Source organism: Mastigoproctus giganteus, chromosome 5, assembly GCF_048544385.1.
Source record: "Mastigoproctus giganteus isolate SK-2022 chromosome 5, ASM4854438v1, whole genome shotgun sequence".
Classification (NCBI taxonomy): Eukaryota; Metazoa; Arthropoda; class Arachnida; order Uropygi; family Thelyphonidae; genus Mastigoproctus; species Mastigoproctus giganteus.
Window position 1 is genome coordinate 152,870,608 of NC_143579.1, and position 18,032 is coordinate 152,888,639.

The 18,032-nt window shown below is 36.1% G+C and overlaps 1 protein-coding gene across 3 annotated transcripts in view; it reads right to left on the reverse strand.

Annotated features, from left to right (window-relative positions):
• The window catches only part of LOC150085771 (small G protein signaling modulator 1-like), a 744,108-nt gene that overhangs the window by 401,314 nt on the left and 324,762 nt on the right, over window positions 1-18,032 (reverse strand). For all 3 annotated transcript variants that reach the window (XM_090374245.1, XM_090374244.1, XM_090374243.1), the window contains exon 13: window positions 10,629-10,830. In XM_090374245.1, coding sequence (XP_090230371.1) covers window positions 10,629-10,830 — 202 coding nt within the window. The remainder of the gene's footprint in view (window positions 1-10,628; window positions 10,831-18,032) is intronic.

The following is an 18,032-nucleotide window of genomic DNA, read 5'->3' on the forward strand; positions in this document are numbered from 1 at the left end:
GCACTGGAGGCAAATTGCTGCTATGGATAAAGGGGTGGTTGAGGGGGAGAAGACAGAGAGTGGTAATCATTGGACACTTCTCATCGTGGACTAATGTTATTAGTGGAGTCCCTCAGGGTTCAGTATTGGGTCCATTATTGTTTTCTGTATTTATAAATGATATTGGTGATGGTATATCAAGCTTAATGTCCAAGTTTGCAGACGATACGAAGGTTGGCAGGGTTGTCAAGGACACTACTGACCCTATGCTACTGCAACAGGATCTGGAAAGGTTGAGCAGATGGGCTGAGAGGTGGCAAATGAAGTTTAACATTGACAAATGTAAAGTACTACATATGGGAAACAGCAACCCCAGAGCAACGTATCAACTCTGTGGTACTACACTGACAGTGGTAGAGAATGAAAGGGACCTGGGGTGGTTGTGCAGGCAGATATGAAGTTTTCTGAGCAGTGCAGACAGGCTGCAAGAGTAGTTCATGGTGTATTGTCGATTCCTATATATCGATGATATATAGGAATTTTTCTAGCAGGGATAAGGAGGTGATTATTCCCTTGTATAAGGCAATGGTCAGGCCACACCTAGAGTACTGTATACAGGTCTGGAGGCCTCATTTCAAGAAGGATGTAGAGATGCTGGAACGAGTACAGAGAAGGGCAACAAGATTGGTGAATGGAACAACTCTTACGAAGAAAGGCTTAAGTTTTGCAAATTACAGTGTCTGGAGACTAGGCACCAGTGAGTTGATTTGATAGAGGTGTATAAAGGCTTGAATGGTTTGAGCATGCTCAATGCTGATGGGATTCTTCCTCTTGCTGAGAATAATCACCTGAGAGGGCATAAATTCAAATTGAGGAAAGACAGATGTAGGATAGACGTGTGAGGAAATTTGCCTTTAGCCAGCAAGTGGTTGGTTGGTGGAACAGACTTCCATCCCTTGTCGTGGAAGTTGATAGCCTAAATAAGTTTAAGGCTCAGCTGGACAGGTATTTCGAACGAACAGAGGGGTAAAGTGGAAGTGGTTATTTTTTATTGATTTATTTATTTATTTTTTGGCTGATGCTGCATAAGCATGCTTTCTTGCATCAAATGCCTCTACTAATGCTAATGCTAAAATCTAGATGCTGCAGAAGAGATTGTGCTTAGCAGTGATGAAGAGGAAGAAAATTAAATACATTATCTGACATATAAGTATTACTGTTTGTAAGTTCAGTTACTACTATTATAAAAATAAAGTTAAAATATTAAGTTATTACTACTATAAAAATTAAGTTTCCAATAGTTATAAAAAAATGGTGTATTTTGTAGCGGTGTATTTGTTAGCTTTTGCCCTTTTTGTACTGGCTCTTAGTCCCTTATAACACTGTTTTGCATTACATGAGATTTTGTAGGAAGCAAACTACCATGTTATATGAGGGTTACCTGTATAACAAAAACATCAAAGTGTTTACAAAAATTTTCTTATTAAAGACTACATGTTTCTGCAAAGATACTGGTGGTCTTCTGAATGAACGGGGCACTGAATACAATCCCAGTAAATGGAGTAAATTTATTGATGCCTCAAAACAAAGTTTAAAGATTTAAATTGCTCTTAATTTCCCCTGTGCAGTTAAATTGCTGCACAATGGAAATGCATTCCTATCGGGTCTTTTATTCTTGGCTCCAAAGATATGGATTTTGGACATATGAAAGTATATCCAAAATCCATATTTTGGAATGCAATAAAGTACCATGACTTTGCTAGGATGTCCTGGTGACCTTACGGTGATTTGATTACTTACTGGTCAACAAGGTGGTTACACAAAATACTGTTGTTTCCTATGTTTGTGGGATGACCATACAACAGAAAAAAAATTATATTGTGCAGCAGTGGGAAAAGAGGGAGCAATTTTTATCAGGGTGAACTAATATAAAATGTTCTACTGGTTGAACTAAACAATCTTATTCCATCTTTGCATATAAAGCTTGGATTGAGAATTAATCCAAGCTTTATATGCAAAGCTTTGATAAAGAATTTTTTTCCCCAGTTTAACAGATACAAAACTGAAAGACAGAATTTTCATTGGGCCTCAAATAAAGAAGCTCCTCCAAGATGATGTATTTGAAACAAAGCTACAGGATACTGAACTCACAGCTTGATGATTATTTAAACTGATACTGCTTTTCCATCATAGGTATGGACTGCTGAATGCCTTTGAAATTTCATTTTCTTTATTCCCATCTCAGTTTAACTCAAAATCTGGGAGCTGAAAGTGATGACCAAGGGCAACATTTACATTAAGACATATCTATGATGAAAAAGCAGTATCAGGGTTGCTGAGATACTGCCATGATGGGAAATTTCTTAAGAAGGAAATAAAATTGGACTACAAGAAAACGCTTTGATTTGGAAACATTTCCAAGGAAATAAAATGTTTAATCAAAGTACAGTAGAAAGTCGGTTATCTAGAATAATTAGAAAGGCTGATCTTTTTTTTTATTAATATAGTAAGCGCCAGTTATAGTGATCACGTTTGCAAATTGAATTTTGATTATAAGCGAAAGATCGAGTTTATATGGTTGCAACCCCTAGAAGTCTATGTGACCTTCAGAAATGTGCTTTAGCAAAATATCATAGAGTACTGGGTTTTCTCGGATTTCAGATTAGTTTAGCTCCAAATTCAGTAAGAATAATATTGGCCCAAAACTGAGTGATTTATTATTTTTCTCAATTTTTTACGGGAAAATGTGAACAAAAAGAAAACGCGTAGTTTTAACATTGCAACAAAAAACAGAAATTATTTAATAAAATTAGAAAATGTGAAAATTTAGGAAATCTCTTCAAAGAGTTTAATGTGGGGACTTCAACAATTTATGATATCAAGAAAAATTCCAATGCTATAACAAAATTTGTGTCGATTATGGTTAGTGAAAGAGGATCTAGCAGGAAAAAGATTATGTCGAAACCGGAAAATGCGGCTTTAGACAATGCACTTTATTTTTTTGTTTTCTTCAGAAGCAAAGTTTAGTTGAACAAGTGTCGGGCCCAATGTTGTGTGAAAAAGCATTGGACTTTAATTGAAAATTAAGAGCTAATGAAGATTTTAAGGCAAGCACAGGTTGGCTGAAAAAATTTAAACTGAGACAAAGTATACGTGAACTAGATATTCAAGGCGAGAAACTTTCTGCAGACGAATTGGCAGCGGTGTCCTTTGAAAAGTAAGTTTGCGTCAGTTATAGCAAATTACGAGAAAGAAAACGATTATAATGTTGATGAGACGGGCTTATTATGGAAAGCATTACAGAGAAAAACCCTAGCCACCAAAAGAGAAATGCCTGCACCAAGTTTTAAGATGAGAAAATAGTGTGTTACAATTGCTGTATGCAAATTATTATTATTATTATTAGCTATATGGTGCAAGGAAGCCTGAGGCTTATGCTGCACCAGCCAAAAAAAAAAAAAATTCCCCAGTTACCCTGAGAGAGAGAGAGAGAGAGAGAGAGAGAGAGAGAGAGAGAGAGAGAGAGAGAGAGAGAGAGAAAGTAAAAGGGAATCACCAAGAAAGGGAAGAATGATGTTATCCAGCTCAGGACCCTTTTTCTTTTGTTCTTTTGGTTTTTTTAGGAGCATTAGCAACTATGGCCATATTGCTCTGGGATATGCGGTGGCCATTCCCTGACCTTTCCGCATCCTCCGTATTTGGTGGTGACGGGCTCGAACCCAGGTCTAATCAAGAAGCGTGTGCTACGCACTGCTGCTCCTTCCCACCTGGCTACGGAGGCGCCAACTCAGGACCCTGGGTGTGCCAAACCCATACTCACCAGATGTGAGCCCCTGGGGTTCAATGTCACTGGGACACACAGATTGTCCGTGCTCGTTATCGGTAAGTGGAAAAAAACCAAGAGCATTTAAAAACCTTTCTAATTTTCCTGTTTTGTATAAAAATCATAAAAATGCCTGGATGGATTTCTCTGTTTTCTGAGATTAGTTTATAATTTTTTTATTTAATTAATCTTAATTATTTAATTAAATCATAAGGTTAGATTAAATTAATTAATCTTATTTAATTAAATAATTAGATTAAATTTATTTAATCTTATCAGAAAAATTATCCAGAAAATTTTCAGGTTTGATTATCCAGAAAATGTGGCTATCCATAAGAGGTCTGACATCAATTATTCCGGATAACTGACGCTCTACTTTAGTTTATTCAAACATACAATAATTGATTAGTTTAAAATGATGAAGACATTTTTTTATATAGCATATGCATTATTCTATAATATTTGAAATTTATCATTCATGAAGTTACTAAAACTTCAGTACATCTTTCACTGAAGATATGAAAGACATAGCTTGCTAATTTTTGAAATCAGAGGATCAATTTCCTTTAGAAGCTGCAACTTTTTATCTGGAGAGGTGAGAAAAAAAAAAAAATGCTTTTGGTTGGCCAGCACAATTATATTATGCACAGTGTGAGTTTTTGCTTAGTCATGAAAAAAAAGAAAAGAGACATGAAAGGCTGACAGTGAAAGGAAAGTGGAGGAGAAATTGTTGAGAATGGACATAAAAAAGGCACCTGAGGTGGATGGAATCTATCCAATTATAATAAGGGAGGCAGAAAAGGAGATAAGCAAACAATTAGTCATAATTATGAGAGCATCCTTGGATTCAGGAGAGGTCCCTATGGTCAGAAGTGAGAATATATCGCCAATTCATAAAGGGGGATCAAAAGCAAACAGTAATTACAGACCTGTTAGCTTAACGTTTGTTCCAGGATAAATAATGGAATCACAGGTTAAAGAAGTAATGCTGACTATTTCGACAGGCGTGTAATTATATTGCCACCACAGCATGGATTTGTCAAGGGGGGGGGATCTGGTGTAACCAATCAGATAGGTTACTATGACACAGTGACCAAGGAACTGGATGCAAAAAATAATTTTGACATCGTATATTTGGATTTCAGGAAGGCTTTTGATACTGTTGCACATAAAAGATTGCTGCACAAACTGGAACAACATGGCATTAAGGGCAAGTTATCGTTATGGATAAAGGGATGATTAAGTGGGAGAAGACAGACAGTGGTTATCAATGGGCAATGCTCTTTGTGGACCAATGTTATTTAGTTGAGTTCCCCATGGTTCAGTGCTGAATCCATTGTTGTTTTCAATATTTATCAATGATATTGATGAAGGCATATCAGGCTTAATGTCTAAGTTTGTAGATGATACAAAGGTTGGCAGGGTGGTTAACGACAGTCATCAGGATGAGCTACTGCAATGGGATCTAAGAAAATTAGGTTGACGGGCTGAGAAATGACAGTTGAAGTTTAACATTGATAAATGCAAGGTACTGCACATAGGTAGCAGTAACCCCAGATTAATTTTTAACATGTGTGGTACTACACACAGTGTGGTGGAGAATGAAAAAGTCCTGGGGGAAATTGTGCAGTCACAAATGAAATTCTCTGAGCAGTGCAGATGTGTTGCCTGGACAGCTCATGAGGTTTTGTTAATGATATACAGAAACCGTGCTAGCAGGGATAAGAACGTGATTATTCCTTTGTATAAGGCCATGGGTAGGCTGCCTCTTGAGTACTGCAGGTCCGCAGGCCTCACTTTATGAAGGATGTATATCTGCTGGAACAGGTACAGCAAAGGGCAAACAGAAAGGCTACAGTTCTGCAAACTGCAGCATCTTGAGATCAGGCACCTGTAGGGAGATGGAGGCAGTAGAAGAGGCTCCCACCTAATTGAAAGGGTGAACAGGAGGGGGGATCCACCAGGACAAGATGTCATTCTGCTCTGGGGGTGTGGGAGTTTAAAGTTGCCAGGGGAGTGACCCACCAGGCAAAAGGGAGGTTGCACCCAGGGTGGGGGAAAGAGAGAGGTAGGGGAGTAAAAGCACATGGTGAAAGATCCCCATGCTGGAGTGCCTGTTGACGCTCTGTCCCACACTGACAAATGTCAGCATCCATCATCATGCTGGCTAAGTAGATATGACTCAGTATCTGCCTGGATGAGCATGGGGCCATAGTGGATCCACATGCTCATCAGTCTATCTGGTGAGCAGGGTAGAAGATACAATTGATTCCTCTCATCACACTCATTCACTCTGCTCTCATTCTAATTTTATAATTTTTTTTTACATTTTCTTTTTTAAAATATTTTTTGTTAATTTTATTTCCCTTGCATCTATCTTTTTCACACGGCAGGGAGTGGAGGATGCAATGGTATGTAGTGTAACTTAAATGTAATAATATCTAAAATAAGATTAAATTAAAATTAATTTAGGATTAATAATTACTTAAGAATTAGACATATAACACTTTCAGGCATTCCTTTCACTGATTCAATTTCTTCCTGCATTGCACCTCCAGGCACAACGACTATTAATTTTTGGTTGAGGTGCAGCCCTGGCTGCATGTCTTACATGCCAGGGAGGTATACTCTGGATATGTTGGTGTTGCTAGTAATACTGAAGTCAGTTGGCGTTATGGATTATTACTAAGATATATACACTAAATAAACGTGTTTTCATTTGCTCAATCTCTTTCATTCATTTCAATCGTTCCTATTCACCATAATACTCAGTCACTCTCTTTTGCTTCGATACTGGGCCACTTTTTTCACCATAATTCTCTTTCATTCCCTTTACCACAACTACTTCTACTCCTTACTACATTCATTCAATCAGCTCACATCCATTCAGTTTGCACTTTCATTCATTTCATACATTCCATTCTTTCTTGCCACACTGCACCCCAGGCACCCATGCTTACTGATGTTTTTCAGCTGGGGTGCACCCCTGCTGCCACCTGCTTATACCTCCCCATATTTTAGTATTTCTAATAAGTATGGGCATCCTTAAATGCTCTGGTTACCCCCACCTTGGCAGGGTGACCGGGGATGTCTTTATCTGGGCATGGTCGGAAACATGGGCAGTTTTAGTTATTTTTTATTGTTGGCTGATTTTTTTATTTTTTTTTAATGAAAACCCCAAACACGAGAGGTATTAGCACCTATAGTACTTAGTACTATAGGTGCTAATACTGTGCTTGGGTTGGAGATTGAGAAGACAAGAGAAAATATTTGTTGACATTAGACTTGAACTTCTGTAGACTAATTTTCAGGAAATACGTATGAAGGAAGGTTGCTCTAGAAAACAGCAGCTGAATGAATAGACGAGGAAGATGAAAACTTGGTTCTGTGAGTTTGAAGTTGGACAGTAAATGGACGTTGGCTGGTGGCGGCACTTGTTCGGACTGTTTTGAGAGAGAGAGAGAAAGAGAGAGAGCAGGAATTATAGAAGCCAATTCTGAAGAACAGTGCCCATGCAAGTATCTGTAGAAAAGGCATGCAGCAGAAACAGTACGTCTATGAGACAGTGAGTGGAGAGAGACTCAGTTAGAGATGAGTCATTAATTAACCTAACTGCCCTCTTCTGAATGGAATCTAGGAGCCTGAGAGAGGTTTTGGAGGCACCGCTCCAGATGTTGGAACAATATTCCATGGTAGGGCGGATTTTTTACCTTTAACTAATGCAACATCTTTCTTCAACTTCCAACTGACAATTGCATGATCACTTCCTGACAATGGTTCCTGTAATTTAAGCCCTGTGATGTCATCCGATTTGTTAGTAATGATGAGGACAAGGATATTCTCACCCCTAGTACTTTCTCTAAAATGATGGTATAAATAATGATCATCTAGTTTATTTAAAAAAGTTTTTCCCAATTGTGAGTTTTCTTCCCACTTATTCCAATCAATATAGGGCAGATTAAAGTCACCCTTAATAATGCTTGATTGTTCATTCCATCTGCATGTAATATGATTGTCATCATATTCTTCAAAATCTTCTGGTCTGTAGATTACTCCCACTCTTTGTTCCATTGCTTCCAACAAACTCACACCACAGATTCTATGCTGGCAGATGTAACTTCAGAGTCAGTACCTCTTTTCACACTCAGGCTGCTTTTGATAAGAAGCATTACCCATCCATCTCTTCTATCTTTCCTAAATACATTATACATACTGTAGCGGAACTACATTATACAGGGTGTTCCACGTAAAATCAGCTCATACTGCTGTGATATTCATTTTTGAACAGCTCCCGCACAAAGTTGTTCAAAGAATAAATTTTAGCCAAATCATTTCAATTTATGTTGCTCAACATACAGTCGGCATTTGGCACTCGTGATAGGTGTGTGAGAGTATCGTCAAGAATGCCATATTCTGTGCAAGAAAGGATTTGTATAGTGGAAATATATGTACTGGCTCTTTTAAGGAAACACAGGAAATTGTTTCCTGAGAAATTTCCTATTGCTACCATCCCAGCTAAGAGTACTATTCAGTGCTTACTTGCAAAATATTGGACAACAGGTTCCATTATAACAGACTGAGAAATCATCTACCCTCTGTTAGGACTCCAGAGGAGGTGTTGAACATTCAAAAGAGAATTTTGGCTAGCATTTCCGGGGCTATAGAAGAAATAGCCAATGCTATTTCTTCTATAGCTCCGGAAAATCTATCAGGAAATTGTTGCAACAAACTGGAGTGAAACCAACTTCTTGTTTTAGTGTGTTACATTACCTGAAATTGAAATTCTATCATGTGACGTGTGTCCAAGAATTACTAACACCTGATGCAGCAAAACATCTGAATTATTGTGAGTGGCTCCTTAACAAGATTGCAGATGGTGTACTTGACCCACTGCTTTATTTCATTAGTGATGAGGCATGGTACCATCTTTCTGGTCATGCGAATTCTCATAACACTCAATACTGGTGTGCTGAAATTCCTAACAACTTACATCAGAAACCACTTCATGACCAGAAAATCGGGGTATGGTGTGCAGTTTATGGCAATCAAATTGTCGGCCCAATATTTTTTGACACTAGAGTGAACACAGCAGTTTATCTTTAGATTTTTGAGAACTTCTACAATCAGTTTAGAACATGAGTATGAAAACTGCTACTTTCAACAGGATGACACCACATATCACATATCTCGTGAATCACTGGCCAGTGTTCATGACAGTTTCACAGAGGAATGCACAGTTCGCAAAGGATTGTGACCTACCAAGTTCTCCAGATCTGTCTTCATGTGACTTTTTCCTGTGGGGATATTTGAAAGGAAGAGTTTATGAGCACACCCCCCCCCCCACACACACACAATAAATGAACTGAAGGACAGCATTCAAAGAAATAGAGGCTATCAATGTCACTATTTCGCATCGGGTCACCTTGAATATGATTACACATGCACAAAAGTATATAGATGCACAAGGACATCATTTCCAGAATCTCTTATAACTGTGTGTACATTCGGATAGAATAAATAAAGTTACTTTGATTGAGTTTTTTTGTGTTTATCTCATTTCACTCCTGTCTGGATTTTTCTAATTATTTTGCCATTGACTGGGGCTGGTTTTACATGAAACACTCTGTACATACATAACATAAATTCCTATGTTACATATCATAGTGGAACTTGCCATCACTAATTTCTGGGTGGCACTGGCTGATGCAGCAAAAGCCTGTAGTTTCCTTGCACTATATGGATATACTATTACTAATACTATTTCTGAAATTTCATCAGCATGCTTCTGATAAATTCTGAAATGCAATTCTGTTTCTTCCATTACTACTGGTGACAAATTGTGGGCATATGGCTACGTCCCATGAAACAAAGGCCCAGTCCTCTCAATGGAGGGGGTCCATCTTCTCCAGAGTTCCCCACCATTCATCCCTCTCCCCCAAAACAAGATAATCTTTATCAAATATAAAGATAATTTTCTTAACTAGAAAAGTGGGCTTTGTGGAAATGGTAATTGCATCATGACGCCACACATGTTCACTCCATACTTTTCATTCAAGAATTTCTTATGTGGTCCTCCATACATCATATTCACCAGATTTAGCTCTGTAATTTCTTTATTCTTTTTTTTTTTTTCCACAAGCTTATATCCCCCTTGAAAGGTCACAGATTTGCAACAACTGAGGATGTTATTCCAAATGTGATTCAGAAACTTTTAACAATATCAAAATAAACCTATCAAGAACAGTTTAAAACTGTTAGAATTAGTGCATACAGAACGAAGGAGATTACATTGAAGGAGATCTATCAGAAAAGCCAATAATTTTATCATGTTCCAAATATTACTTCCATCCCCAAACTTTTCTGATCCCATCTTCATATGTTTAAAAATAGGCTATCAAAGTGATGTCTTTTATTTTGAATAAAAAACAGATTATTAGCCTTTCTATATTATTTTTTTTTATAAGTAGTGCAAATAATAGTTAATGGAAGTTTGTTTTGTCCTGGATATTAAGATTACAGTTACAGCATTACTAATGGCAGTTAAATTCTGCTGGCTGTCAAAAAACTAGAAGGACAAGGTAGTTCCCACGATTACGAATTCATTTCAACAAGAAACATAGCACTTTTTTTTAAATATTTGAAGTTCAATCAAAGTCTATTCTGGTTTGCTATAACTTATAAAAGTGAAATATTAGTGTTTGTCAAAAGTGTTAAAGTCATTAGTCATTTTCAAACCTGTTACTTTCTAGTATAGTAAGAAACTAAAGTATTATATTCTTTTTTTTTTTTTTTCAGGATAATAGAGAGATATTCAAGAAAAACCTACCCTGGAGGCAAACTATTTTTTCTTGACACATTAATTTTTGTTATTTCTATTGCTGTGTAATCTTCTGTCAGAGAACGAGAACTTGAGGTAGATGTGGAAGATGATGAAGATAAATGTTTCAGACGACTTCCTTTATTGTTTACATCTCGGGGTTGCCACGGACATGTCCCTCTAGTAGTTTTAGGGTCCATCATTTCTTGTGCTTAAAAGTTAAGGAACTATTAATAATTTTCAAAAGTAATAGCAATTACAAGATAATAGAAACTGTTACTGATTATTGTGGGTAAAATTTGTCTTATTTCTTGAAAATTTATTAAAACTATCCACAATCAGATAGTCAGTAATCAATAGTCACATTATGATATAAAAATGCAAATAACACACAAAATCATATCAATCAATATAACACAATATCAGCCTATTCTTCCATTTATATTTTATACATGAAATTAATGACTTTTTTTTTGTTTGTCTTCACACACACACACACACACACACACACACACACACACACACACACACACACACACACACACACACAGAGCGTTTAACATCATGAAAAATATGGAACGTCATAAATAATGTTTCTAGTGAGTTGAACTTAATTCTAACCTGTTACTTTCTGGTGTAATAAGAAAAATTACATGACGCTAGTATACAGTAAACTGGCTGTTGATGTACAGTTAAATAAAAATCATGCAATATGTTACTGAAACAATATGCTTATTTTCTATACTTTTCTCTTCTCTCTCTGCCCACCAAAGGTGCATTAAGAATCACAACCATCTATTCTTTTACCTTAACTATGTTCATCTACCTGTAAGAAGAAATTATTTTCTGTACACTCTTTCATATAGAGCAAATAAAAAATTTTATTTTATTACAATTATTTTTTTTCATACCCATTACATAAGTTATATGTATACTGTAGGTAAAGCATATACACTGCTTATAGCATTTTTCTGGTAAGCAAAGGCAAAAACACATGGAAGGGAGGGAGGGCAGAAAGGAACACGAACGAACACACAGACACACACAAATTATTATTATTCATTATTAATAATACAGTGGATTCCCATTATTTGGGCCACCGATTAATCGGAGCAGCCATTTATTTGTGGTAAATCTTAAAAAACAGAACCCAATCAAGAAAATAGCCAAGGTTTACTCCGCTTATTTGGAGCAACATGCTGTTTAATCGGGACAGAAGCCCGCAGCATTGGAGATTACCCTACGATTGTCTCTGACCGTACCACGTAGTTCGGTCGGATTTCTGGAGGTCACAACCATAAAAACAATTAGCAGTCACTTGTTTATTAGGCTTTTCTGTTACTGCAATCTATAATAAACGGATAGTAAACTCGATCTTACTGAATTTGCGATAATACTGACAGCTGGAATTCTGTGGGTTATTAGAGTGAAATGTGTTTACACTTGCATGGAATCTTCAATCATATAAAAAAATAAATTTTCAGAATCTTCTCTTCATTCCCATTTTTAAAGCTTAGTAACTTGTTACTCCATTCTCACTTGTGCGTACGTGTTACTTGCAATTTGTGTGTGCTGAGTTCTTTGTTAACTTTTAACCCCCCACCCCCAAATGTCAGTGAACAGAAATGTCAACTAATTAGTATGTACATATTACAGTACACATTAATTATTCTGATTTTCACGTATCATTTAATTTTTTAATTGGTTAGGTAATAAAGGGTAAATTCGTGCTTAATATAGCTTTACTCTTATAGCTTGTGGATAATATCCCTCTATCTTCGCTAATTAGAATCGCTGTTTAATACAATTAAAATTCAATTCAGAAACAAGATCACAATGACCGGTGCTTACTACACATCGTATAGTGAACAGTACTTTACTATGGTGAGTCCATTGTAACGTGATTTGATTGTACAGTGAACCAATTGTAAAGAGGGGTCCCATTGTATTTTTAACTTTTTTTATGTGAAACTTCGAATAATTGGGGCAGCTGCTTAATCGGGCCAAAATGCACTAGTCCCAATGTGTCCCAAATAACCGGAATCGACTGTATTATTATAAGAGATACTACATAAACAAAATAAACAAATAAAATAAAAAAGAATATAATTAAAAATAAATAAAACAAATATTACATGAGAGGCTACATGAAAGGAATGACTTGGATAGGAAGGATATCTCATTGGATAGAAAGTGTATTCCATGCTGTGGGGGGGGGAAGGATACTGGAAGAGTAAGCATGAGTGGCTACTGCACACTAGGCTTGCTGTTTGACAGCATAACATGAACTAATACCAGTCACAGGTATGGGAATTTTTTTTTTCTGTTTTGTTTATACTGACTATTCTATTTTGTTGATATAAGCTTGCTTTCCTGTATCATTTGCCACTCCAAGCATGCTGTTTAGTAATAGTAGTGGCAAATGATGCAAGAAAGTAAAAAAAAAAAAAAGATACTTTCCATTTCACCCATCCATCCTGTACAATGGTTTGTCTAGTTCTTCCTTCAATTTATTCAGGCTATTCACTTCAGCAACATCACACAGAAGTTTATTCCAGCAATCAACCACTTGTTGGCTAAAGCAAACTTTTGCCCATCTATTATTCAAAGGCTTAAACACTTCAATCAGATGCAGTTGCCTAGTCTGCAGATGTTGCAATTTTCAGAACTGAAGCCTTTCTTGGTAATACACACCTTTGTTCACCTAACTTAATCTCACTGCTCTTCTCTGTAACTGCTCCAGCAGCTCTACATCTTTCCTAAAATGAGGCCTCCAGACCTGTATGCAATATTCATGATGTGGCCAGACCACTGCCTTATACAATGGAATAATCACTTCCTTATTCCTGCTAGTAAAATTCCTGTATATCATAGACAAAACCTCACATGCTGTCCTGGTAGCCTGTTTGGACAATTACCCCAGGTCTTTTACATTTTTCAATACCCTGAGTGCAATACCACAGAGTTGGTACGTTAATGTGGGATTACTGCTACCCATATGCAGTACTTTGCATTTGTTAAAACTCAATTGCCATTTCTCAGTTCAACTGCCTAATTTTTCTATATCTAGAATACTGTTATTACTTCATTAACCACCCCGCCAATCTTCATCTGCAAACTTAGATAACACCTAATATAGCTTCATAAATTTCATTAATAAATACAGAAAACAATGGGCCCAGACAGATGGTCTCCAACAACTGATAACATTTGTCAAAGATGAGCAGTGTCAATTAATAAAAACTCTGTCTTCTTCCTCATTCCTTTATCCATAGCAGTAGCTTGCCCTTAATGCCACACTATTCCAATTTCTACAGGAGTTTATTATGTGCAACAGTATCAAAAACTTTCCTGAAATCCAAGTACAGTAAACCCTCAAAAACAAAAGCCTCAAAACAATCGTCTGGGTGGTGGTATCCTCTGAAAATAAATAACAGTAGTCTTCTCTACTAGAGAAGTGTTATTTATTTGAAGTAGTGCAATACCGCTATCTCGTTGTGAAGGCATCCACAATATGAGATACAATTAAAACGATGCCTTCTACGGTACTTACGTAGTTCAAATTTATGGGTTAACTATGGTGTATTTACACTGATAGTATATAGTAAATAGGAATGAAGACAAGTTTCTAAAAATTTGTTTTTTTATATGATTGAAGATTTCAGTGAAGGGGAACACATTTCACCATACCATAACATAAAAACACACAGAATTCCAGTTATTGTAAATGCAATAAGATCGAGTTTACTACCTGTTTACAGATTGCACTAACAGAAAAGTCCAATAAACTGGAAAGTGCAAATTGTTTTATGGTAGTGACTTCCAGAAATGTGTTTTAGAAAAATACCATAAAGGTGTTCAAAATTGATTCTTATAATGGAACATATGATATGGATGAAAGTGTAGTGTAATTTCCATTATAAAAATGACCTTTTAGACTAAGTAAATAGCTTAGTAATACAGGCAAATCTCGGTTTATGAACGCAAGACATTTGTTTTGTGTCTCTTGCATTCCTGAGCTTTTAGGATATGTATCGTATACATTAGAAGCTATTTTAAAGCATTAAAACCATGTACTAAACATCGAATGGTCTATACAATGTTTTATTATAATGTATGCATGTGTTATGGTTTATCGTATATGGTACGTAACGTAAAATAAAATAAGAAAAGAATTAAAAAAAAAAACAAGATATTGTACTTGCTAATTTTAATTAAAAAACAAAGAGTTACAAAACAGAAATAAAGAAAACAAGTACTAACATAATATATGTATTGTACATACATATGTATTCAACATTTACTCGTCAGTATCTTCCACCTAAGTGACACTATGTGCAGATGAGGTAGACGGAAGGGCATCTGATAATGAAGAAACAGCTGGGCTTTCCACTTTCTTAAAATATGCTTTTATAGAAGATTGCAGTTAGTTTATTTTTTCCTTCAAAAATCTCACTGAGGGTTGCCTGTACAGTGAAATTTTCAACTTCCAAGGACTTGGAATGAATTACAAAAAAAAAAAAAAAAAACACAATATGTTATTGGGTTTAACATTACGATATTTTCACAATATTGCCATTTATCCCTACAGATGAAAAATACATTTCCATATTTTTTATGTAAAGTCGAGTATTATATGTCAGGGAGTTCCTGTACATAGCAAAAATTAGTTGATTAGTAGGACTGAAGTAATGGCCACCAAAAGAAAAAAATATACAGTTGAAGGAGAGACATTAAATAAACGGAAACCTAAAAATCACAGAAACTTATTTCTCACTTATCTTGCACCCTCTCAATGTACAACTATAGTCGTACATTGAGAGGGTGCAACTTTCTCTAAGGGATTATTTTAAACAGTTAATTCCATTTAATTTTTACTTAACTAATAAAGCAGTTGAGAGTTAAGTTTCTATGATTTTTAGATTTGTTTATTTAATGTCAAATTTTCATGAAATAAATGCATAAATCTAAAATAGTTGAAGAGTTAAAGATTATTGAAAGAGTTAGGAGTGATGAAATAAAATGTATATTTTGTGAGTATGGAATTCCAGAAGAAATGATCCATGGTTGGATGAAAAATTACATTCATTCATAGACTCCACAGAAGATGAAAGTCTCCACTGAAAGAAAACTAAACTTTGTGAAAATACTGATGTGAACCAATGCTTATACCAGTGATTTCTACAGAAGCGTAGTGAAAGAACCGACAAATAGGGTAATTTTGAAAGTACAGACACTTAAAGTTCATAAAACTACTTGGTGAGATGATGATAATGACACATTTAAAGCTTCAGAAGGGTGGCTTTGGAGACGGAAGGCTCATCATGAAATCTCCCAGGTTAGTCTTGTAGGCGTATTTGCATCTAGTGACATTAAAGCAGCAGAAGTGTTTCCTGAATTTCTGAGTAATGTGATTCAAGATGTTGAATTCATATGTGAACTGTTGTACAACTGTGATGAAACAGCAATGTACTATAAACTTCTCCCTGACAAGTCACTGGATATTAAAAAGGCACCCAATAAAACAAGCATTAAAACTAACAAAGAGAGAATTACTGTGTTACTGTGCATAATCAAGACTGGAAATCACAAGCTAAAACCATAGTGCATTGGTAAAAGTTGATGTCCCTGGTGTTTTAAGCACATCAACAGGAAATCTTTACCTGTGATTTATAAAAATAACTGCAATGCTTTGTTGATGTGTGATATTTTTGATTCATGGTTTGTAAGTGGGTTTGTATCATTGGTGAGACACCACTTGCTTTCCAAAAAACTTAAAGAAAATGATCTGTTACTATTTGTTCACTGCCCAGCTCATCTTATAGCCGATGTCCTGAAACTGAAAGATGGCAAGATCAGAGTCATGTATCCGTAGAGGAACGCAACTTTACTAATTCAGCCGATAGATCTGGCATTATATGACCCTTCAAAGCCTACTATTGTGATGAGCTACTTGCTGGTGTTGTGAACTCCGAAATACCGGATTAGCATGGTAGAAAGTAAGCTCAAGAGCAATTGAAAACTGCTGAAAAAAAAAAAAGAATTAAATATTGGAAAAGATGAGATCACCGATAATAACCTTGAACTAGCAGCATTTTGACAACAAGAAGCAAAGGATGCTTGTAATGCCTTGTAGCAGTCTTGGAACAAACGACCTGGCTTTTTAAATTGAGGTGGATGCAGAAATCCAGTTGTACATTACCTGTGTGAGGAAGAAATCACAGCCTCTGTGAACAGTGGGAAGACAATCAATAAACAGAAGGCCAGTGACATAGGGAGTGACTCAAAAGATAAAGTGCTTGAAAACATTAATCAGGCAATGGCATGGTTGGAATGTCGGTGATAGTGAACATCTTCAGTTATTGTATCTGACCACTATTAAGAATTACGCACTAAAAAAAAAAATGTCATCAGTTCCAGCAAACTAAATTACATGACTATTTCAGAACAGATGCGCTGACCGGGCTAGCCGGGTGGGTAAAGTGCCTACCTAGAACCCAAAGGTCGCAGGTTCGAATCCCACCTCGGGCTTGGATCAAAGTACTGCAAAAACCTTGGGAGGTGCATTATGGCCACAGAAGCCGATGCGCCAACAACTACTACCAAAACAAAAGAAAAAAAATATATATATATATATATACAAAACGGAAGTCCATAACAGCACTGTGTATTAGTAGAATGTAGAGGGAACGACAAAACCTTCAATATATTATGTCTTTCTGTATATGCATAAAATATTAGTAAATTAAGTATTTATTTACTAATTAAAGTGAGTTAATTAAATACTTTATTTACATTGGTAAATAATGTGGATTTATGTTAAAAAAAAACTTGGGGGGAGGATAGCAAATTTTTTTTGCCTATAATATGCTTCACTTATAAAGCAGGTATTAAAGTTATTGCCTGACACTCACATTACACTGAAGTTTCACTGTATTTATTAAGAGTAATAATAAACTAAAGATGATCAATTAAATGTAGTTGTTTCTAGTGTTAAAAGATGACTGTTCTACAATATCAATTCAGTTGTGCTCCTAGAAGATATAGATGTGCTCCTAGCTATCCTTTTAATAAATACACACACATTTCCCTTATAATGAATCTTCAACAATGGATACTTGTAGGACCAGCATGTGCTCTTAATGATCTTGATCTTGCAATGTTACTACCTAATGCACAAAAGTGAGCTCTGGCACTGAATTTGGCAGCTGAGGAATTGATGATCCCCCTCTTGCCATTTTAATTCCTTTCATGGCAAACTTTTTTTCCCTCAAGCACTGAAAATTGCCCATAAAATACAGTAAGACCCTCGTATCCACAGGGGATATGTTCCAAGACCTACTGTGATGGCTGAAACTGCAGATATAAGCGAACACTTGCTGACCCCATATATAACGTGATTTTCTTGTACAT